Source organism: Leptonychotes weddellii, chromosome 15 (genome assembly GCF_054177405.1).
Source record: "Leptonychotes weddellii isolate Sample4059 chromosome 15, ASM5417740v2, whole genome shotgun sequence".
NCBI classification, from domain to species: domain Eukaryota; kingdom Metazoa; phylum Chordata; class Mammalia; order Carnivora; family Phocidae; genus Leptonychotes; species Leptonychotes weddellii.
Genome location: NC_138383.1, coordinates 14,727,911 through 14,751,668, shown reverse-complemented (window position 1 = coordinate 14,751,668; position 23,758 = coordinate 14,727,911). Strand labels below are relative to the sequence as shown.

The following is a 23,758-nucleotide window of genomic DNA, read 5'->3' as shown; positions in this document are numbered from 1 at the left end:
CATCTCTCTGTTTAGTTCTTTCAGTTTTGTAATACATGTTTTTCAGACTGTCACTAAGTACATACAAATTTAGAATTGTTATGTCCATCTAAAACATCATTATGAAATGTTTCTCTTTATCTCTAAAAATTCCTCTTCACATAAGGTCTACTTTGTCATATTTGTGTAGCTACACTGCTGTCTTTTGTTTAGTGTTTATCTATTATATCTCTCTTTTTTGGGGGGGTTTCTTATTTTAAAATTTAAATTCAATTAATTAATATATAGTATATTATTAGTTTCAGAGGTAGAGGTCAGTGATTCATGAGTCTTTTTTTTTCATCCAACAAGAAGCCATAACTTTATTAATGATAGAAACAGTACAAATTTCAAATCAAGCTGCAGTTATTCTTTTGAAACACCAAAAAAAGTCCTCGTTTTCAGATGGTTACATTGTTAATTCCATAATAGCATTTACAATATCATTACAGTTGTTCTTCAGGGCTCGGACTGCCTTTGCTCTTGACGCATTTGCTTGTGACATGACCAGTTCTATGTCCTTACCCTCTTCACCGGTTTCATCAACCTCTTCCTCTTCACTCTCCTCTTGCATAGTTGGAGTCTGTGTGTTTTCTTGAATGTTTGAGACAGCTTCACCTTGAACTTTGAATTTCTCAGCAGCTGCTAGTTGTGCTTGCTGAGATAAATCCTCGATCGTGGCTTCCCCCAAAACTACGTAGGTATCTGAAGCTGGGCTCTTGTAGACATCTGGTTTTGTGATGACAAAGAGGATATTCTCAGATTTCCAGATAGTGACTCTTGTAACCCCTGTAACCTGTCGAAGACCCAGTTTGGACATAGCCTTCTGTACCTTCTTTTCACTCCAGCTCTGTTTTGCTTTGCTGACTGGTTCTTCATTGATTTCAGCGGCTGCTGCCAGCTGGGCTTGTTATGTGGTTGCCTGTGTGGAATCCTGTTCCTCAAGCTCTGGTAATGAGTCATCATCACTGTCAGATTCTGTTCCAGACCCTGTCTCAGCCTGGGACTGTGGCAACTCCTGTTCTGTAACAGGAACGGTTTCTGTGGCTTTACCAGGCATTTTGTGAGGGGAACGCGGAACCAAGATGGCGGCAGAAAGAGCTGATTCATCAGTCTTAGAGAAGGGTATTTACCCCAAAGATACAAATGTAGTGATCCGAAGGGGCACCTGCACCCCAATGTTTATAGCAGCAATGTCCACAATAGCCAAACTATGGAAAGAGCCTGGATGTCCATCAACAGATGAATGGATAAAGAAGATGTGGTGTGTGTGTGTGTATAAATATATACACACACATGGTGGCTGGGTGATGGACATTGGGGAGGGTATGTGCTATGGTGAGCGCTGTGAATTGTGTAGGACTGATGAATCACAGACCTATACGCCTGAAGCAAATAATTTATAAGAAAAAAAAAGAATACCCAGTGCTCATTACATCACGTGCCCTCCTTAATGTCCATCACCTGGTTACCCCATCCCCTGCCCCCTTCCCCTCCAGCAACCCTCAGTTTGTTTCCTATGATTAAGAGTCTCTTATGGTATGTCTTCATCTCTGATTTTATCTTGTTTTATTTTTCCCTCCCTTCCCCTATGCTCCTCTGTTTTGTTTCTTAAATTCCACATATGAGTATTGTTGCCTATTTTAAATTATTTTAGGAACAGAGCAGTCCATAGATAAATACAAATACTGTCTTTTAAGTGTAATTTTATATATTGGAATAATTTTTCCCACTTATCTTTAAAACATAAAGGAGAAACATGAAAAGTCCTCTCTAATTGGAGGTGATTATCTCTTCTCAGGAGATAAAAGTCAATTTTACAACATCACCATTCACAAAAATGAAATTACAGCCATTCCTGACCTTCAGCAAAATTTGAATGTCATCAGAATCTATCTAACAGATGATAAAATAAAGGAAGCTTTGGATAATACTAATCCTATTGGTGAGTAATTATTTTAATTTAAAATAGCAAAGCTTGAGTATTTCAGAAGTTTCACCCTATATACCTAAGAAGATATATCCCCTTTATATCTTTTAAAAGAAAATTAAAAATGTATTTTCTTTTCTTTTGATTGATGGGTTTATATTGAAGGAATTGATTTTCAGAGTATATCTCCGACAGCTTTATTTCAGGTCTAATCTGCATATCATGTACATCACAGTAGGATTGCCAGTCCTCCCTGTTATTTTTGTGTTTATAGCTCTGGTTTTATAACATCAAATAGTCTTCTTTACAAGAATATCTAAATTCTTTCTCTTTTTTTTTTTTTAAAAAAAAGATGAAGTGGTGAATTTTAAGGATTTTATCAGAGCATTGAACAACAGTGATGAATTTATCGAGTGCCAAAGTAAGTATGGAATTTGAAATGAATATGAACAGAAACTTCATTTTTTTTTGGCTGGTGTATATATAGGTATGTGTGTGTATAAATTATATATATATATATTTAAATATTTAATTTATTTATTTATTAGAAAGAGAGAGAGAGCACAAGCAGGGGGAGTAGCAGGTAGAGGGAGAAGCAGGCTCCCCGCTGAGCAAGGAGCCCCATGCGAGACTCAATCCCAGTACCCTGGGATCATGACCTGAGCCGAAGGCAGATGCTTAACCAACTGAGCCACCCAGGAGTCCCTAAATTATATATATTTTATATATACTCTACCAAGCCCCTTTTTCCCCCATTTTCTCATTTAAACATAGTTGATTAGTATATTTTTTTAAAGTCTAGGTTTTCAAACATATGAACACAAAATTTTCATATACTTTTTTAGAAAGATTTATTTATTTGAGAGAGAGAGAGTGAGGGGAGGGGGAGAGGAAGTGAATCTTTGAAGCAGACTCCCCACTGAGCGTGGAGCCCCACTCGGGGCTCCATCCCATGACCCTGAGATCATGACCTGAGCCAAAATCAAGAGTTGGACACTTAACCGACGGAGCTACCCATGCGCCCCTTGAATTACTTTAAAAATCTCTGTTACCTCTATTTCTTCCTTTTTGTGTGTTTTATTGCTCCGTTCTCTCTTTTTTCTTTATCACTGCTGACAGGTTTATCCATTTTATTATCAAAGTAATCAGATTTGGGTTTTTTAATCACCTCTAGTGACTTTTGCCCTCTTGTGTTCTTTCTTATTTTCTCATTTTATTATTATTATTATTTTTACATTTACTCTCTAGTTCTTTGTCAAAAACTTTAGCTAAATGGTTAACTTTTTCAGTCACAGTTCTATCATGGAGATACTAAAACAGCCTTGGACCACAGACATTGAGATTGAGAATTATAGTCCTCACCCTGGGGTTTTAAAGAGTATTAAAATCAGTGGATTCTCTCTAAATTAATCTGCACTTTGAATGCATTTTCACTCACTATCTCAGGATAGGTGGGAACCTTGACAAAATAATTTTATATTTTTTTGGAAGATTATAGGTCTATGAATAGCTAAGACCCTTTTGAAAAAATAATGAAGAGGAACTTACTTTATCAGATATTATTACATATTATAATGCTACTTTAATATAGTGTTACAAATAGGGCGCCTGGGTGGCTCAGTCGTTAAGCGTCTGCCTTCGGCTCAGGTCATGATCCTAGGGTCCTGGGATCGAGTCCCACATCGGGCTCCCTGCTCGGCAGGAAGCCTGCTTCTCGCTCTCCCACTCCCCCTGCTTGTGTTCCTGCTCTCGCTATCTCTCTCTCTGTCAAATAAATAATAAAATCTTTAAAAAAAAAAATTAAAAAAAAATATGTAGTGTTACAAATAGACCAATGCATCATAATATAGACCAACAGAGACTCCTATTAATGGGACCTTGGAATGTGATTGAGATGACATCATTAGTCAGTGGGGGAAAAGATATTTAGTATATGATTTGAGAAAATTGGCTTACTATGTGGGAGAAAACAGAGTAGAATCCCTACTTCATACCGTATACAGAAATAACTTTCAAGAATCAAATGTATATGAAAATGGATCTCAAAGGTAAAACTATACAGCTGATAGAAGAAAATGTAAGAAAAAATATTGTGCCTTATGGTTGTGGATGCCTTCTTAAAAATACTACTCCCCCAAAGCACAACCATAGGGTGAAAAAGGATGTAATTACATCAAAATTAAGGATTTCTGGTAAATGAAGGACTCTAAAATATATAACAGACTATAAGAAGACAATCACAAGATAATTAACAAAAGATTAATATCTCAAAATATAAGGAAATTCCACAAATCAGCAGTAGAAAGAAAAAAAATCAATTGGAAAAATAAGTAAGGATCTAAGAAGTCAGTACAGGAGGTGAAACCCAAATAGCTAAATATGTATATGAAGAGAATTGGAAATACTCACAAATTGCTGGTGAGTAGGTAAAATGGTACAGCATTCCAGATTGCAACCTAGCAGTACTTGTCAAATAAGTATGCATGTTTCTTATGGCCCAGTAATTCTGTTTTTAGATTAATAGCCCAGAGAAGTTTCTTGTAGAGACATGTACAAGGGTGCTCCCTGCAATACTATGGGAGGATAGAAATGAAAGCAACATAGGTGTCCATCATTAGGGAAATGGTTGACTAAAACATGGTCCATATATATCACACATCCTAACAATAACTAGATTTATATTTGCACCAGAGAGAGACCTCAGTAATAATATGGTTTCATGAAGAAAGGAAAAAATAGAATAAATGAATAGCACACAATGCTTTATGTAAATTAGATTTCTACTAATGCCCATAACACTGTATTTATATGTTTTTTCAGGTGAGCACATAATTCTATTATTTATTTATTTATTTATTTATTTTGATGTAGTGTTCCATGATTCATTGTTTGTCTATAACACCCAGTGCTCCATTCAATACGTGCCCTCCTTAATACCCATCACTGCGCTAACCCATCCCCCACCCCCCTCCCCTCTAAAACCCTCAGTTTGTTTCTCAGAGTCCATAGTCTCTCATGGTTCGTCTCCCCCTCCAATATCCCCCCCTTCATTTTACCCTTCCTACTATCTTCTTTTTCTTTTTTTTTTTTTTTAACATATAATGTATTATTTGTTTCAGAGGTACAGGTCTGTGATTCATCAGTCTCACAATTCACAGCATTCACCATAGCACATACCCTCCCCAATGTTTATCACCCAGCCACTCCATCCCTCCCACCCCCCTCCACTCCAGCAACCCTCAGTTTGTTTCCTGAGATTAAGAGTCTCTTATGGTTTGTCTCCCTCTCCGGTTTTGTCTTGTTTCATTTTTCCCTCCCTTCCCCTATGATCCTCTGTCTTGTTTCTCACATAATTCTAAATAGAAAGATGAGAGATTAATTGAAAGAAATTGAGAAAGAGATTGAGATTGAAATGACAATATTAATAAACTTGACTTAAGAAACAGATTATATAATACTTTGTATCCTAAAGACTTAGAATACACATTCTTTTCAAATGCTTATGGAACAATCACAAAAATAGATGATGTATTTAAGTCACAAAGAAAAATTTCAATGAATTCTAAAAATCAGAAGTCGTTCAGAACACATAGTCTGACCATCATGTAGTAACATTAAAATTACTTTTAATTTGGAAGTTAAAAGAATTTGCAATGTTACTTTTAATTTGGAAATTAAAAGAATTTGGAATGAGAATATAGAAAAATGTTGCTTTTAAGACTAAAAACAAATGGTCTTCTAAGTAATTCTTTGGTTGAAGAATAAAAGAAACCTGAAAGTAAGAATTTTTAGAAATGATTACATTGAAAGCACTACATATCAAAATAATGTAAACTGTGGCCAAAACAATCTTACAGGATATTTTATAGTATTAAATGCTTTTATTAGAAAACAAGAAAGACAAACCATGAGAAACTCTGGACTCCGAGAAACAAACTGAGGGTTACAGAGTGGAGGGGGTGGGGGGATGAGGCAACTGGGTGATGGGTATTAAGGAGGGCACGTGTTGTGATGAGCACTGGGTGTTATATGCAACTATTGAATCGTTGAACACTACATCAGAAACTAATGATGTACTATATGCTGGCTAAATGAACATAAAAAAAGAGAAAAGAAACATTGAAAATAATTTTTCTTAAATGTTCAACTCATGAAGCTTACCAGCAACATAACAAAACAGCAAAAACAATCCCCCCAAAAAGTACTAGTCAGGAGCTAATAAAGTTGAAGGTAGAAGTTAGTGAAATAGAACACACACACACAAAAGAAATTACTCATGTAACCAAAACTTTGTTCTTTCAAAAGATTAATAGAGAATGCTTTAGGAAATATGATGAAGGGGAAAAAAATAGGACATAAAAAAGAAGATCATCATAACTTGGATACAAAGGAGATTAAAATATATAAATGAATAATAAAACTAAGCTAATAAAGCACCAAATCATTGGCATCTTATCAACAACACTGTCATTCTTTCCAAACATTTGGATGAAGACAGAAAGGGCTGCTTCCTCCCCCCTCACAATAATGGCACTGTTTTCTTTGGGATCATTTTGATATTTTGTTGTTTTTGTTTAGCTTCATGAGTTGAACTAATATAGTAAAATATTTCAGTATTTCTTGGTTTTTTTTTTTTAAGATTTTATTTATTTATTTGAGAGAGAGCGCGTAAGAGCACACAAGCAGGGGGAGCAGCAGAGGGAGAGGGAGAAGCAGGCTCCCCGCTGAGCAGGGAGCTAGATGAGGAGCAGTGTTTCTTGTTTTCTAATATAAGCATTTAAACCTATAAATTATGTGGAGCTCTCAGTTTGGAGAATATTTCAGAGAGGCAAAACCCTCAAGACTGTGTTTTCAAGAAAATGAATACATTTCACCCAAATCAAGTTGTGAAGTGCTTATCTGGATAGACTGACCAACTAAATATCTTTACGTTTTGTCACTTCTCTATATAGAAATAGAAGATGCATCTAACATTGTTAATAGTGTCTTTGATGGGAAAGTTGAAGTTAAAGACCTTTTATCTCCCTTGGAGAGCCTGGAGAAACTTTTAAGTAAAGAAAAACCTGAGGCGTTACTGAACTGTGCAACAGACGGTAAGTACTTGAGTTACCTCACGGGTTTCCTGTTTAGAGTATACATGTTCACACAAGCTAATTTTTTTTAAAGAATAATAATACTGTATGCTTAGGAAGGTTGTTATAGAAATAATGTTTATATATTGGTCACTGTGAACTGTTAGAACCTTTTTGGAAAGTGTATGGATATTCTTTATTTGGAGGAGACGAATAGAAGCAAGTAGTCTTGTTATCCATGTTTCAAAACCAGATACTCCTTTATTAGATTATGATGGTCACAATAATAAATATGATAGAACCCTGCTCTTCCAGTTCCCCAACCCTGGATTCCAGAGATAGGGTAATTCTTACAAACAGAGCTCCACCAATAAATGTAATATTTACTGTGGTATTTTCATAAATGATGTTCACCAGACTGAAGAAATAGCCTTCTATTCCTTTCTTGCTAAAGGATTGAATTTATATTTATTTGGTTTATCATGAATTTCCCAAACAATTTTTATGCATCTGTTTAGATAGCTCATAGGAGTTTTTCTTGTAATCTATGAGTGTGGTGAATTATATTGAATTTTTAAATATTAAATGAAACTTAAAATTTTGGAAAAACCCATTTTGGTCATGATATATTATCCTTTTTACATATTGCTGGGTTCATTTTTCTAATACTTTGTTTACGATTTCTACATCTCTGTGAGTAAGACTAACCTGGTATTTTCTCATACTACTATTGTCAGGCTTCAGTGTCAGATTATCCTCATAATTTGAAAAGTATTTTCTCTTTTTTCTAAATTTGGTATAGTTTGGGTAACATTGGAATTGCATATTCTTTTCATGTCTCATGGTATTCACCAACACAGTCGTTTGAGCCTTGATATTTCTTTTTGGGTAGGTTTTTGATTACTCATTCATCTTCTTTCATGCCATAGGATTACTTAGGTTTTCTGTTTTGTTTTGTTTTGTTTTTAAGATTTTATTTATTTATTTGAGAGAGAGAATGAGAGACAGAGAGCACGAGAGGGAAGAGAGAGGGAGAAGCAGACCCCCCGCCGAGCAGGGAGCCCGATATGGGACTCGATCCCGGGACTCCAGGATCATAACCCGAGCTGAAGGCAGTTGCTTAACCAACTGAGCCACCCAGGCGCCCTTCTGTTTATTCTTGAGTCAAATTTTGCTAAGGTTGTTTTTTCAAAGAGGTTGTCCTTTTCATATGAAAAATTATCGCTATAGTGCTATTAAGTTTTTAATAATTAGCGCTTAGGGGGCGCCTGAGTGGCTCAGTCGTTAAGCGTCTGCCTTCGGCTCAGGTCATGATTCCAGGTCCTGGGATCGAGCCCCGCATCGGGCTCCCTGCTCGGCAGGAAGCCTGCTTCTCCCTCTCCCACTCCCACTGCTTGTATTCCCTCTCTTGCTGTGTCTCTCTCTGTCAAATAAATAAATAAAATCTTAAAAAAAAAAATAATAATAATAATAAGCGCTTAGTAGTTTTGTAATATTTGCAGCATCTGTGGTAATGCTCCCATCTTATTCCTCATATTGGTTCTTTTTTCTTTTTAGATCATCTATGCTAATGGTTTGTCAATTTTAATAACTCTTAATTAATTCTCAGCTTTCTGATCCTCTCTATTGTGTGTTTGTTGACTGTTTCCTCAATTTTTGTTTTTATCTTAATCATTTTCTTCTCCACGATTTGTTTAAGCTTATTTTGTGACATTTTAATATATATTTCATATATATATTATGAAATGACCACAATAATAAGTCTAGTTAATATCTGTCACCATACATAGTTACAAAGACTTTTTCTTGTGTTAAGAAATTTTAAGATTTGCTCTCTTAGCAATCTTCAAATATGCAATACAGTATTATTAACTATATTTTTTAGATATATATATATTTTCCATTCTTTTGATTTCACTCTTCCTGTATTCTTATTCTTCTGAAGAAAAAAAAGATAAATTTGGAACCATGTGAGGGAAACTAAAATTTGAAAGAACGAAATAGGACTTCTAGAAATTAAAAAAGTAGCAATTAAAATTGATTAGTGGACAATAATGTCAGCAGATTAAACATAGGTGAAGAAATATGAACTGCAAAATAGTTTGAAGAAATGATACAAAATGTAGCATAGAAAGAGAAATAGAATACAAGAAAGAGGCTTAGAGGAAGGCAGAATGAAAAGGCTACTTATTGCAGTAATTGGTTTGAAATATATATGTATATCAGATTACAATGTTATATACTTTACACTTACATTATAATTAATATAATGTTATATGTCAATTATATCTCAGTAAAGCTAAAAAAAGAAAAAATGAAAAGACATGATATATATCCATTCAGGGGAGAAGAGACAGAATGGTTGCAGAGAAAATATTTGGAGAACTATAGCTGAGAATTTTCTAGAATGAGAAAGACCTAAACCTACCAATTCAAGAAGTCCAATGAATCCCACATAGGATGAAAGGAAATCCATCCATACATAGGTTTATCATGATGAAACTGCAGCCTACCAGAAGGAAAGAAAATCTTAAAGGTAGCTAGAGAGAAAAGTCAAATTATCTATAAAGGAGGAACTTTTTCTTATTCTTGATATTTTCTCTAGGTATTGAAATCTAGAGAAACATTTCTGTAAGTCGAGGATAAACCCTCCAGTTTGGGAGAAACCTAGGCTTTGTCTGACCTTTGAAAATACAAACTAAAGTTCATCCAATGTTGCTTTGTTTTTGTTTTGTCTTTGGCAAATACTCTGGGTGAAAAACTGTTGCGGTGTTTCTGGGTTACAGCCTTCCATTACTTGTTTGGCCTGGAAGTTTCTTACTTTCTTGGCAGCAGATTGATGGATTTAAGGTCATTTTAAAGCAATAATTTTACTTAGAATTTTTAGTTGTTTTTAGTAGGAGGGTTGATCCAGATATCTAGGCTGGTTCATTGCTGGCACCCTCTCCCATTCCAAGGTCATACCATAATGTAGGAGATAGAGGAAGAGCTTTTAAAACTCCCTTGCATTGTGTTTCTACTGACACCTAGTGGATGGAGCCTGTGGTGATCCTGCATCTGTGGGGAAGGGATATGGGAAAGGGGTGCTCCCACAGGGCAATTCTCATTCTTTCCCATCAGACTTCCATTCTCTCTCTCCCTCAGCCCTCCCATTCCCTCTCTCTCTTTCTTTCTCTCTCTTTGCCTCAGGAGAAATTCTTCCTCTCTATTTAGGCATTTGGTATATTTTCTTCAACTCTAGGTTTCTGCGCAAGCAGTCTCTACAAAAACTTTTAATCTACAAAAATCTCAGGAATGAGGAAATACTTAAGGCCAAACTAACTGCTTAGAACAGGAAAGATGGGGGACGCCTGGGTGGCTCAGTCATTAAGCGTCTGCCTTCGGCTTAGGTCATGGTCTCAGGGTCCTGGGATTGAGTCCCTCATCGGGCTTCTTGCTCATCAGGGAACCTGCTTCTCCCTCTGCCTGCTCTGCCTACTGCTCTCCTTGCTTGTATTTGTGCTCTCTCTCTCTCTGACAAATAAATAAATAAAATCTTAAAAAAAAAAAAAAGAACAGGAAAGATGGGTCAAATTATCCACCACTTCAAGAGGTACAGTGCAATAGCTCCAATTTGCTCTTTAAACAAATTACAATAAGCTTCCAGAGAAGGGTAACTTTTGAAGCAGACCGGAGTCAGCTAACTCAAATATCTGCAGTAGCCAGGCACATAATGCAAATTAATAAAATGAATTGGGTATAAGACAAAAGGAAGGGATGTGGACTGTAGGGTAACTTGAGAGCACATATCCTATATTAAGATAGTTAAATTCAAATGAAAAGAAAACGCTAACACTCCCTAAGACAATGAACATGACTGAATCTCAGCTGTATTCAGTCTGTGAGCCTGTGATCCCTGAAGCAGGCTTCTGTAGGAGTGGGGAAAAAAATCTTTTCCTTCTACCCTTCTAGGTTCTCAGCTAGAGCTCTGTAACAAAAGACAGATTAACAAGAGAAAAGCATACAAATTTAATATAACTTTACATGAAAGGGGAGCATACATAAGGAAACGAAGACCCAAAGAAGTGGTTAAGTAGAAAATGGTGGAAAATGTGATAGGGCAAAATGATATAAGCTAAGGGTGGTAAACGGGGGGAAATTTAACAAGTTTCCTCTGGGTGTCCCTCCAACCCTCAGTCTTCAGAGATAAGGATGCTCCTTTCCTGTGGGTATAGCAGGGAATCTCTCACGTGAGAGTCTTATGACCTGCTTCAGGGAGGATGGGGAAGTCTGAATCCTAACTGCACCTTCCATTTCTCAAATTTCTTCAGCTTAAAGTATTCAATATGCTAGGTTGCAATGTTTTGGGGGTAGTATGTCCTGAACCCTGTCCTCCAAAGAATAAGAAATATTTATGTGATAGTTTGGATAATTCAGAAGAAATTGAAATTCAGCTATTAGGTTTTATAAGGGTTTTTACTTACTTGGAAAGATTAATAATTTTATATATTTTCTTTTATGCATAGTTTTTGCTTGTTCACTTCAGGGTTAAATAGGGAGTAGTGACAGTAAAAACAAGTTGAATTTCTCTTTTCTCACCAAACAGAACTTTCTTCCAAAGGAATTTTTTTTTAATTCTTTCTCTTCCTTTGCTGTCTTTGTTGTATAAATCATCTCTGCAGGGAGTGGCTCTATGCATTCTCTCATACTCGTTATAGGTGTGTATATATTTTTGTACTATATAACCTGTGTGTAATTTTTTTAAACCATGGGTCACAATACTGGGTTGTGAAATAAATTTACTAAGTCCCGAATAGCATTTTAAAATGAAATGGAATAATGTGGAATTTGTTGGAAGATATCAGCATGCATCACATAGGATAAGGGTAAGTATTGTTTTATAAAACATTTATTTCTGTGTGTGTGAGTATTTGTGTGTGAGCACGCATGTTCACAATCTAAATGTTTTTCTTACTCTGCGTTATAGTCATAGAAGTTTGAAAACTGAATGAAATTATATTAAAGCAATACCAGATCCCTGCCTTAATGAGGTTGAAATCTATTTAAACCCTATTTTATTTAACTTTGCAGAAAATAAAAAGATTGTAAAAGATATAATTGGTGTTTTCACTAATTCACCGAAACCATCAACACCATTCAACAGTAAGTATAGTAAAAGAATGAGGGGCGCCTGGGTGGCTCAGTTTTAAGCGGCTGCCTTCGGCTCAGGTCGTGATCCCAGGGTCCTGGGATCGAGCCCCACATCGGGCTCTCTGTTCAGCAGGGAGCCTGCTTCTCCCTCTCCCTCTGCCTGCTGCTCCCCCTGCTTGTGCTCTCTCTATCTCTCTGTCAAATAAATAAAATCTTAAAAAAAAAAAAAAAAAAGAATGAAAATTAAAGACAAATTTCTAAGATCATTCTGTGATATTCTACTTTTTCTAAAGTATAGTTTGTTTTGCCCTGTGCTTTTATTTCCTTAAGTTTTCTTTGCTTTATTGTGATGTTATAATCTGCTTTCTTATTCCTTATCATATTCAATCTGTACTTTGACTATAATGAATTATTTAGAATTACATTCCTAGTATATGCTTCCTTAAAGCAGTTTGTCTCAGTATATGCTTCAGTGTAAGGTATCCCATGAATCTAATACAATTTTCTCTCACCTCTAATAAATCCCACGTGCTTCTTTATCTCACCTACAGTGAAATATTGTAAGAGAAAGTACAAAGAAAACAAGATCTAGCGCATCTAAAACTACTAGGTAGGCGTTAAGTAAGAGAGACTCTCTAATCCTAGGATAGGGTGTGACTACGTGTTTTTCAGGCTATAGCAGATTTATATTTTCATTTTTCTTTCTCCAACTACCTGCGTTCTGTTTCTGCTAGCTGACCTCATTCTAAGTAAGAGCCATTACCTAGCTGTGCTTGAAATGCTTACAGTCTATGAAAGATTGGAGCACGTAGTAGTTTTTACCTTTGAGGGGAAATAATAAATAAAAGCAAATTTTTACAAAAATTTTGCAGAAGTTCAACTTTTAGCTGCCAAGGGGTATGTTAAATTTTGCTTGTTGTTTAAGTGGCTTCTCAAAACAAAGCCCATTGATATGTTTGAAAGCCCTTTAACTCAGAATAACTTTTGTAATACACCTACTCTCTGCAGGTCAGGGTGTTAAGTCTAAGAAAGGGCTTTGCCCCAGCTTCCTCATTTGTTCTCTATTCTTCATGTATTTACAGATTTATTTAAAGAGATTACAACTCTTGATAAGATCAGAAATGATAAGATGCCTGCAAATGAACTGAGCTTCCAACTCTTGAGTGCAGGAATTCCATTAAGCAACAAGACATTCCAGGAGATTCTGGGTCAAGCATCTATTGATGGTGAGCCCTTTTTGAAAGAACAATCTATGTTGAGCTTAATGAAGTCCTAGTTCTACTGTGAGCTTGGGAAATCTGTTTTATATATGCATAGTTTAGATAAACTAGGTCTTAGAAACATAATGAGAACATAGGCATACTGAGAACTAATTAAAAATTAATATTTTTCTCTTGGAAATTTTATTTATTTATTTATTCATTCATTCATTCATTTTTAAGTAGGCTCCACACCCAGTGTGGAGCCCAGTGCAAGGCTTGAACTCACGACCCTGAGATCAAGACCTGAGCTGAGATCAAGAGTCAGATGCTTGGGGCGCCTGGGTGGCTCAGATGGTTAAGTCTCTGCCTTCAGCTCAGGTCATGATCCCAGGGTCCTGGGATCGAGTCCCGCATCGGGCTCCCCGCTCCGCAGGAAGCCTGCTTCTCCCTCTCCCACCCCCTCTGCTTGTGTTCCCTCTTTCGCTGTGTCTCTCTCTGTCAAATAAATAAATAAAATCTTTAAAAAGAAAAAAAAAAAAGAGTCAGATGCTTAACTGACTGAACCACCCAGGCACCCCTTCTCTTGGAAATATTTTGAAGAGGCACCCTCTGTTTATCTGGCATCATATTTGTAAAATGTATACATCAAAATTTAATTAAGACAAATAGTATAATTAGAAATTTTTTCTCATTTTAAGGGAACCGGTTCTTGGTAAAACTATTTTAAATTGATCAGTTTTTATCCAGCTAATTTTCAAAAATTAACAAAATTTACCCATCCCCCCATTTCCTGTCATGGTTATTTTAATGGTTATAAACATTGACACTTTGCCATTTTATAATCCTTATACTTTACTTTTTAGAAAATAGTGAAGTAAGTCTCAAACAAATTTTGGAGGCTTTGAACACAAATAAGCCAGCTCCTGAATTTGAAGGTGGGTCAGTCAATATTTCATTTTAAATATTTGTCATAGTTTCCATTACCTTTTGTCGTTATTATTTTTAAACAGTGTTGTGAGGTATAAATGATATACAAAAGCTGTATATTTTTGTAATTAAAGTGCACAGTTTGGTAAGTTTTGATATATGCACACACCTATGAAACTACCATCATGATCAAGGTAATGAACACATCCCTCACCCCCAAAACTTCCTCATGCTCCTTTATAATCTCTCCTGCCATTTCCTGTCCTCTTCCTCATCCTCAGGCAACCCCTGGTCTGCTTTTTGTCAGTATAGATTCATTTGCATTTACCAGAATTTTACAAAATGGATATATTCTTTTTTTGCTGGATGTTTTCATTCAGCATAATTATTTTGAGATTCATCCATGTAGCATGTATCAGTAAGTCATTCTTATTTATTACTGGATAGCACTCCATTTTATTGATATACCACAGTTTATCTATTACCTGGTGATACACATTAGGCTATTTCCAGTTTGGAGCTATTACAAATAAAACTGCTATGAATAATTTTGTACGTCATTGTATGAACATAAGCTTTCATTTCTCTTGAGTAGTTACCAAAGCTTGGCTGGCTCATATGGTAGGTGTATGTTTAACTTTTTAAGAAACTGCAAACTGGTTTCCAAAGTGGCCACACTATTTTACATTTACATTTCCACCAGCAGTGAATGAGAGTTCCAATTCCTCCAAATCCTTGCCAATACTTGGTATAGTCAGTCTTTCTAATTTTAATCATTCTAGTAAGTGTGGAGTGGTATCTCGTTGTGGTTTTAATTTGCATTTCCTTAATGACTAATGATGTTGAACATCTTCTCATGTGCTTATTTGCCATCTGTATATCTTCTTTGTAAAGTGTCTGTTCAGATCTTTTGCCCGTTTTTAAAGTTGGGTTGTTTGCTTTTGTATTTCTGTACGTACCTGTCCTTTATCAGAAATACACTTAGCAAAATATTTTCTCTGAGTCTTATACTGAGCAAAATTTTCTGAGTCTCTTCATTTTCTTAAGTGTCTTTAAAAGATCATTAATTTTAATTTTGATGAAGTTTAATTAATCAATTTTTTTCTTTTTTGTATTGTGCTTTTGGTTTCACATGTATGAAATCTTTGCCTCCCCCAAAGTCACAAAGGTTTTATTGTATGTTTTCTTCTAAAAGTTTTATGGGTTTTGGTTTTGCATTTTAGGTGTATGATCTATTTTGCTTTAATCTTTATATATAGAATAAAGTATGGATCAAAGTTCCTTTTTGTTTCATTTTGTTTTGTATATGGACATTCATTTGTTCCAGCACGGTTGGTTGTTGAAAAGATTATACTTTCTCTATATTTTCTATACTGAATTTCCTTTGTACTTTTGTAGAAAATCATATGTATTTGTATATATATTTCTTGGATTCTCTATTCTGTTCCATTGATCTTTGTCAGTCTTTACACTGATACCACATTGTCTGATTACTGTAGCTTGATAATAAACATTGAAAGCACTCAGGTAGTATCGGTCCTCCAGATACTTTGTTCTACTTTAAAAAAAGTTGTTTTGGCTATTCTAGGTCTTTTCCATTGCCATGTAAATTTTAGAATCAGTGTAATTTCTACAAAAAGTCTGCTGGAATTTATTGGAGAAATTAAAGGCCCTCATGAATTAAGATCTGTTGGAAAATTTCTTGTCTAATAATGTCTTATTAAAAAGTACACCTCTTCTCTGCAATTCCTTTGTGTGCCTCTACTTTGCCTCCTTTTAAATATTCCCCCAGATAAACTAGAGATTATAATCCAAACAGTGATCTTTAGTGTATGATGATTTGTGTAACTCATTGATAAATAGAGGCATGGCTCTAATCCTAAGGACCCCATTTAGAGGGGAAAACTCCTAGAGGTTTGGATAAGACCTGGGAAGAATACAGAGTGCTTCAGCCTGAAAGAACCTCCAACATTTTTATTTTCTTTGTAGAAAAACCCTTACATCTATTACCTCTAATCTTGAAACTCTTCAATTCATATTTCATCTACAGATTTTGTAGCATTTAGTTCTTGTACCTTTTAGGTTAAAAACTAAAGGCCACTTCCACTTTCAGGCACAATATATTCCTGAAAACCTTAATCCTCCCATACTTCTGGGGGGACTTCTAATAATAGAGTAAAAGTTATGATGAATAAGCAAAAAATGAAAGGAGCAGCAAAATATGTAAGTAGAAGAAAATTCAGGACTAATATTTTTATACTCCGAAATTTGGGCTGTTTCATATACACAGAGATAAGCCCCAAATTCCCTCTCACTGATACAAAATTAAACATTTCCCTAGGACATGCAATAATGGCCTATTTTAACTTTAAAAAAACTGATAGTTTTATTCAGTTAAATAAAAAAACCTCAGTCATCCTAATTTTTTTTTACATTAAGACAAAAATAACTGAACATCTCAGGGAAATATGCCTGGAGTAAAGGAATATTTGGCTTATTAATTTTGGAATCATAGAGATAATATTAGTTGAGATATATGACTTACAGAATCCTCATGTGTTTTCAGATTTATCTACTGCCCTCCAGACTGTTAACCTGATGGACTGCAACAAAATTCAAATTAACAACTTGCAAGATGCTTTTGATGACCTCAATATTTCTGTAAAGCCGGAAGAATACCAGATGTTAGAGAAAACGCTTGATGTTGATGGTACATATAATAACTATAAGTTGGCTTTCCAAATAAAGTGACAGTAAATTTTCCATTCCCCTTCCCTGTCCTCCATTCATCGCTGCCCAACAATTTTTTTCTTTATTATCCTAATGGAAAAAACACTCTAACAGAGCAGTTCTATTGAGATCATAAATTTATCTTGATAGAAAAATCTTTGAATAAGATTAATAAGATTTTAAAAACCCCATCAAGTATTCTGTGTTGATTCCGTCAGAGTGTAATTTGTATGTATGTTTTTAGCATCTATTATGTAAATCAGGGAAGATGAAATAATTCTCTGTGAAGGTTGTGCTAAAGTAAAACTGCTTTTAGCCAGGAATAGACTAAGGGAAGGCTTTCTTTAGCATCTACTATGTAAATCAGGGAAGATGAAATAATTCTCTGTGAAGGTTGTGCTAAAGTAAAACTGCTTTTAGCCAGGAATAGACTAAGGGAAGACTTTCTCCCCTTGGCGTGAGATATTTATGGCAGGAGATGGATTGAATGTGAATCCTAAGAGCTTTCAGAGAAAACAATATATAATTTTCCAAATTTTGCCAATTATTATGTGGTTTTTAAAAATTAATTTAAAATCAATTCCTAAAAGTATTTTCTTTTTTACAGTATTAAATGGGGCCACTGCACAGCACAACTTCTGGGGGCATGTTGTCATTTGTGTCAACAGCACCCTTTGATGTTAGGCAATGCATGGCCTGCATCGCTATGCAACAGACCTGATCCCAAGTGCCTGTTATATGTAAGGTGTCATGTAATATGTAATGTAATCAAATAAATACAAAGTATTCATATTTAGGAAACTTTCAGTCTAGTTGATGAGGCAAGCTATAAACAACAAAAGGGTATATAACAATATAGGAGATAAAAGCTCAGTGCATTTGCAATGTTACATCGCAGTGCTTTAATAATAGCCAGGGAAACAGTGATGTGATACTGTGATTTGTAATAAGAAATATATATTTGGTCCCATTCCTGGCATAGAGCTCCTAAAATACTTGTAAATTCTTAAGTGATGAGACCACTAGGGGTATCTTTTGTTCTAATAGGCAATTCTGGGTGGGCATCTTGTTCCTAGGTGGGGACTGGTCACCAAAAAGATAAGCCATGCTTAGAACCTTGGAATTTTTAGCTCTACCCCCAGTCTCCAGAGAGGGGAGAGGGGCTGGAAATGGAGTGAATCATTGATCATGCCTATGTGAGGAAGTCTCCATAAAATCCCAGTTGTTCAGAGAGCTTCCAGGTTGGTGAACACATCCACATACTAGGAAAGTAACTCACCTCAACTCCACAGGGACAGAGCTGCTGTTCCTGGGACCCTCCCAGATCTCCCAGACCCTATGTATCTCTTCATCTCGTTGTTCATAAATATACTTTATCATATCCTTTAATAAACTGGTAAACATTAAATGTTTCCCTGAGTTCTGTGAACTATTCTAGCAAATAATTGAATCCATAGGGGAGAAAGTCATGGAAACCTCCGATTTGTAGCCAAGTTGGACATAAGTTGTGGGTAACCTGGGGACCTACTACTTGTGATTGGCATCTGAAGTGGGAAGAAGGACAGTCTCATGGGACTGATCCCTTAACTTGTGGGACCTGATGCCATCTCCACGTAGATAGTGTCAGAATTGAGTTAAATTATAGGATGCTCAGTTGGTGTTGCAGAGAATTGCTTGGTGGGGGAAAACAACCCCCCACATCTGGTGTCAGAGTGTTGTGAGTATGGTAGTAGAATGAGAGTAATGAGAGGAGAGCAATTTCATTCATTCAATGAAAGTTTATTAAGCACCTATTGCTTGTTAGGCACTAAATATATAAAGATAAAAGAGCTTACAGTCTATTAGAGATGACAAGCAATGAGAATACCAATTGTTAAATATCGTGACAGAGGTAAACACAGAGTGTTATGGGAATGTATACAATAGGTACCTAACCCACAGAGGGTTGGATAGGGTAGTCAGAAGAGGCTTCTTGGAGGACATACTGTTGGAGTTGAGTTTTTTTTTTAAAGATTTTATTTATTTATTTGAAAGAGAGAGCAAGCATGAGAGAGAAAGCACCAGCAGAAGGAGAGGGAGAAGCAGGCTCCCCACTGAGCAGGGAGCCTGATGCGGGGCTCAATCCCAGGACCCTGGGATCATCACCTGAGCCGAAGGCAGATGCTTAATGACTGAGGCACCCAGATGCCCCCTTTGTCTTCTACACACACACACACACACACACACCTTGGCCATGATGCAGATATTCTGAAGAGATGTAAGCATCTGTGTTTTTAACAAATTCCCCAGGTAGTTCAGATGTGAATCAGTCTGAGATCCACTGGTGTACATCCTACTGGACTATTTAAGAGTTCCTTGACTTCTCCTCGAGCTTTGTTCTTCTATACTTTGTACATACTGAACATTCCTTCCTAACTCCTTCCAGTCGTCTTCCCTTCACTCCCAATTCTTGGGTAGCTCCTACTCATATTTTAAATCCCAACTCCAGGGGCACCTGGGTGGCTCAGTCAGTTAAGTGTCCTATAATTTAACTCAATTCTGACACTATCTACGTGGAGATGGCATCAGGTCCCACAAGTTAAGGGATCAGTCCCATGAGACTGTCCTTCTTCCCACTTCAGATAGACATCTCTAAATCTAAAATTAAGAAACTACTTATAGTTCCCAGAACACATCATACTCACTTATATTTCTGTATATTTTCTTCATCAGTCTTTCTGTTAACCTTCAGATATACTGCCAAGTCAGTAAAAATGTGACTTCCTTGAAGATTTCTTTAACTCATTCAGCCAGATATGGAAGCTTTTTTCTTGCATTTCAATAACATGCCATATTTGCCATCATTGAGACAATTTTGCTTTATAACTGCTTGAGAAAAGTGATTATTTTGGAGAAATTTCCATAAGAGTTATGAGGAAAGGATATATTTTGAAAATCTGCAAATATAGGCATTTGGTTACTGATGAAAAATGAATGCTTAAACTATAAGCAAATTTAAAGTATTCTGTTGGGAGAACAGGTTAAATATATAAAGTCACAATACAATGTGAGGTAGGTGGAAAGATCAAACAAGAAGCCTATGTTCTTGTTGGCTTTCCACTTCTTACATTGACCAAAGTCATATTATCTCACTTATTTTTCAGGTTCTTCCAACTAATGGGAAAAATATAGGTGTTTGCATATTTCTGAATGCACAATATATGCATCTTTGCTTTAAAAAACTTATTAGCAACTACATTTACTGGATAGGTGGTCATTTATAAAGTTTGCCACCTAGATGCAATTTCAGGTTTCTTTTTTTAATTGTTTAAAAAGTAAGATGTTGTTAGACAAATATTCATTATCTCACATTAAAACTGATATTTCAAAAAACACTCAGATATTCTTTTAATCAGTTAATGTGTGATAATTAATTCCTTTCAGAAATATTATATAAAACCCAGAATGACAGTTTAAACTGAGATTTAGGGGGGTTTGATTTATAATAAATTAGATTTTGTTTTAAGAAGAAGATGTAAGTTAATCTAATTATTCCTTGTCTTAATTTTGCCTCATCTTAATTTTTCATTCTTTTATTTGAATTTTATGCTTTATTATTTTGTGTTTGACTCTTCTGTCTTCAATATAAAGCAATAAATCAGTAAAGAAAATTGTGAAAATAAATAAAAGAATGTTATAATGATTTGTAAAAATATTAGTCAATACTTTTATATATCAAATGCATCCAATTAATCCTAGTTCTTGTTTTTATACACCCATTGTGCAAGCTGACACTAGACACTTCAAACTAGGTTCATACTTAGAGTCCGTGAAAACTTGGAATAGTATTCATTAGAGAATGGTGTAAACACAACTGTCAAAACCATAGAAAGTTGTCCTCTCTCTTTTCTTACAACTTTTTAAGATATGAAGGTAAAAGAAAATGCAATTAGAATAATCCACTAAGAGTTTTATTTGCCACCTGCCATTCTCTGAATTCTTGCTGATAAAAGTGAGTTTTTAACTTGCAGATTTTCCTTGATACACTGGAATTAGGAAAGGTTCCTTCTAAAGTGAGTGCTCCAGCTGCCACATGGGGATAAATACAGAACCAATCAAATCAAAGTTTGGCAATATGGAAGTAAAAAATGTATTTGATCTGTCCCAAAGATTTGTTATTTGCGTAGAAAGAAAATCATTAACTCATTTGTGTTTTAAATCCCCCTCAAAAGGATAAATTGTGTTTGAGAGGCTTGTGGACATAGAGTTGAAGATGTGCAGTAGATAGTGGTCTAGCTTAGAAATAGAAACTTGAGAGTCATCAACATGCAGTTTGTAGTTACAGGAGAATTCAGGAATGGTTTATATAGTGTGATGAGAAGAGGGCCAAGAATAAAGCACTGGGGCATGCTAACATTTAAGTAATGGTAGAGAAAGAATAGTTCATAAGGACATTAAGAATTAGCTAGAATGGTGTGAGGGAAACCAAAAGAAAGCTATAGCAACAAAGCAAAGAGAAAAAAAGAGCTTGAAGGAGGAAAGTATTAAATAAGACCAAAAAATTAAAATGTGTTCATTAGTTTGGCAATAAATAGTTTTGGGTTTTTTTTTTAAGATTTTATTTATTTATTTATTTGAGAGAGCGGGATCCCTGCTGAGCAGGGAGCCTGATGCGGGACTCGATCCCAGGACTCGATCCCAAGACTCCAGGATCATGACCTGAGCCGAAGGCAGTCGCTTAACCAACTGAGCCACCCAGGCGCCCCAGCAATAAATAGTTAATGGGTGAACTTGGTAAAAGCAGTTTCCAGGAGGTGGAAGACAGATTAGAGCAGTTTGAAGTGTGAATGAGGATGTGATGAATAAAAACATTTCTCTCCAGAAAATAGATTGTGAAGGAAAGGAAAAGGAAAGAGTAGCATTTAGCGGGGTATCGTAGAGGCGCAAGGGAAGGCGTTTTAGAAAACTAGACTTACAAGCTGATTTTGACATGAATAGGATTTATATAGGTAGAGTGTAGATTGCATTCTGGACAAAAGTTTACATAGCTAGAAAAATCATAAGATGCTTTAAGGGGACAGTAAGTGAACCAATCTAGCTCACAGTGGAAGTGCTTTATGTTTCTTGAATTTATTAATTTTTCTTTGTACTATTTTTGTCTTTACAGAAAAGGGAGATGTTTCCCTAAAGACTGCCCTTTTAGCACTGAAGAGCAATAAGCGTTTGCAAGATTTTAGAGGTGAGAATAATTAGGAAGTTTTATACAAATTGAGAATATCGGAAATTTTTAGCTAGTTGTCGAAAAGTGATGGACCACTTACATAAAAGTATAACTCATATGCTACAAGATTAAATGAATGGTGTACATTTAGTATTTTAAGAGTTGAAATGAAAGTGAGCTTCCTATGTTGATGAAAGTCTAGTTTTTAACATTATAAGTTTGTAGTTGAAGCAAATGGTATGTCTTCTAACAAGAATGCCAAAAATATGTGACCCTAAAATGTTTTAATTATTAAATTTAAGTTTTTAAATTAGGTAATACATTCACACAGATCATAAATAAAAAAGTATTTAAAGATACACAGTGAAAATCTCCCTCCTATCTGGTCTCTCTATTCAATTCCTATTCCTTAGCCCCAGTAACTAACTAATAAGTAAGTAGTTTCTTATGTAGGTAGTATTTAGAGCATTCAAGAAAATATGAATATATATATATGTATATATATATATTCTCCCTCCACACACTTTTTACATAGGTGGAAGCATAATGTGTATGTTGTTCTGTCTCCTTTTTTTAACAATATATTTTGGATATTTATTCATATCAGAATATAAAGAGCTTTCTCATTCCTTTTTGTAATTGCATAGAGAATATGTGAATTTTCATCCTGATGAAAATATACACGTTTAACTTACTGGGATCAGTGATCCATCCAACTTGAATCTTCGTCTTTTCGATTGTGGTACCAAGAAACATTTTGTGGCATCACGTGATGGATGTCCTCTGTGAAATATCTAACTTTTGACTAGAATTTATTTATTTTATTTATTTATTTTTATTATGTTATGTTAATCACCATACATTACATCATTAGTTTTTGATGTAGTGTTCTGTGATTCATTGTTTGCGTATAGCACCCAGTGCTCCATGCAGTACGTGCCCTCTTTAATACCCATCACCTGGCTGACCCATCCTCCCACCCTCCTCCCCTCTAGAACCCTCAGTTTGTTTCTCAGAGTCCATAGTCTCTCATGGTTCGTTTTGACTAGAATTTTGAAAAGCTCTAACTCTATTTAAAAATGAGTTAATAGCCTAATGTTTTATGAACTTACCAAAACTCTTCTCCAACTCTTATTTTCAGTATAAAAAGTATCTTGAGGACAAAAGTGTGCATAGTTTTATTTCATATTCTCTAAAGACATATTTTATTTTGTTTGGTTTCAAATAATATCATAATAGTTGGCAATAATAATACATTTGTATAGTGTTGATGTTTTACCAAGCACTTTCACATAATTTATTTCTCATCAACTATTCTTTATGACTCTACTGTTAAGTAGGAGTCTTATAATAAAGAATGAGAAAAGTGAAGTTTGAAAAAATTGTACCTTACCTAGAACCCCACAACAAGCGTTGGACTCTATGTGAAGATATATATTTTTTTCTGTATTACAGCTTAATGGTTTAGTTTAAAAATTTATGCTATAACTTACAGGTTAATAGCATCATGATCAGCACACATATATTAAACACAAAAATATGCATAAGG

At 35.3% G+C, this 23,758-nt stretch overlaps 2 protein-coding genes across 2 annotated transcripts in view; one reads left to right on the top strand and one right to left on the bottom strand.

Moving 5' to 3' along the window:
- Nucleotides 1–298: 298 nt before the first annotated feature.
- Nucleotides 299–1,098, bottom strand: LOC102738989 (nascent polypeptide-associated complex subunit alpha). Its single transcript, XM_081804145.1, is given in 1 exon segment — nucleotides 299–1,098. A coding segment is annotated over 1 exon segment (651 nt). The 5' UTR covers nucleotides 1,079–1,098; the 3' UTR covers nucleotides 299–427.
- Nucleotides 1,099–3,983: 2,885 nt separating this feature from the next.
- The window catches only part of LOC145717452 (EF-hand calcium-binding domain-containing protein 13-like), a 40,097-nt gene continuing 20,322 nt past the window's right edge, over nucleotides 3,984–23,758 (top strand). Inside the window, exons 1-7 of the mRNA XM_081805958.1 lie at nucleotides 3,984–4,140; nucleotides 6,901–7,041; nucleotides 12,025–12,162; nucleotides 13,233–13,376; nucleotides 14,216–14,287; nucleotides 16,846–16,989; nucleotides 22,156–22,227. Coding sequence (XP_081662084.1) covers nucleotides 3,984–4,140; nucleotides 6,901–7,041; nucleotides 12,025–12,162; nucleotides 13,233–13,376; nucleotides 14,216–14,287; nucleotides 16,846–16,989; nucleotides 22,156–22,227 — 868 coding nt within the window. The remainder of the gene's footprint in view (nucleotides 4,141–6,900; nucleotides 7,042–12,024; nucleotides 12,163–13,232; nucleotides 13,377–14,215; nucleotides 14,288–16,845; nucleotides 16,990–22,155; nucleotides 22,228–23,758) is intronic.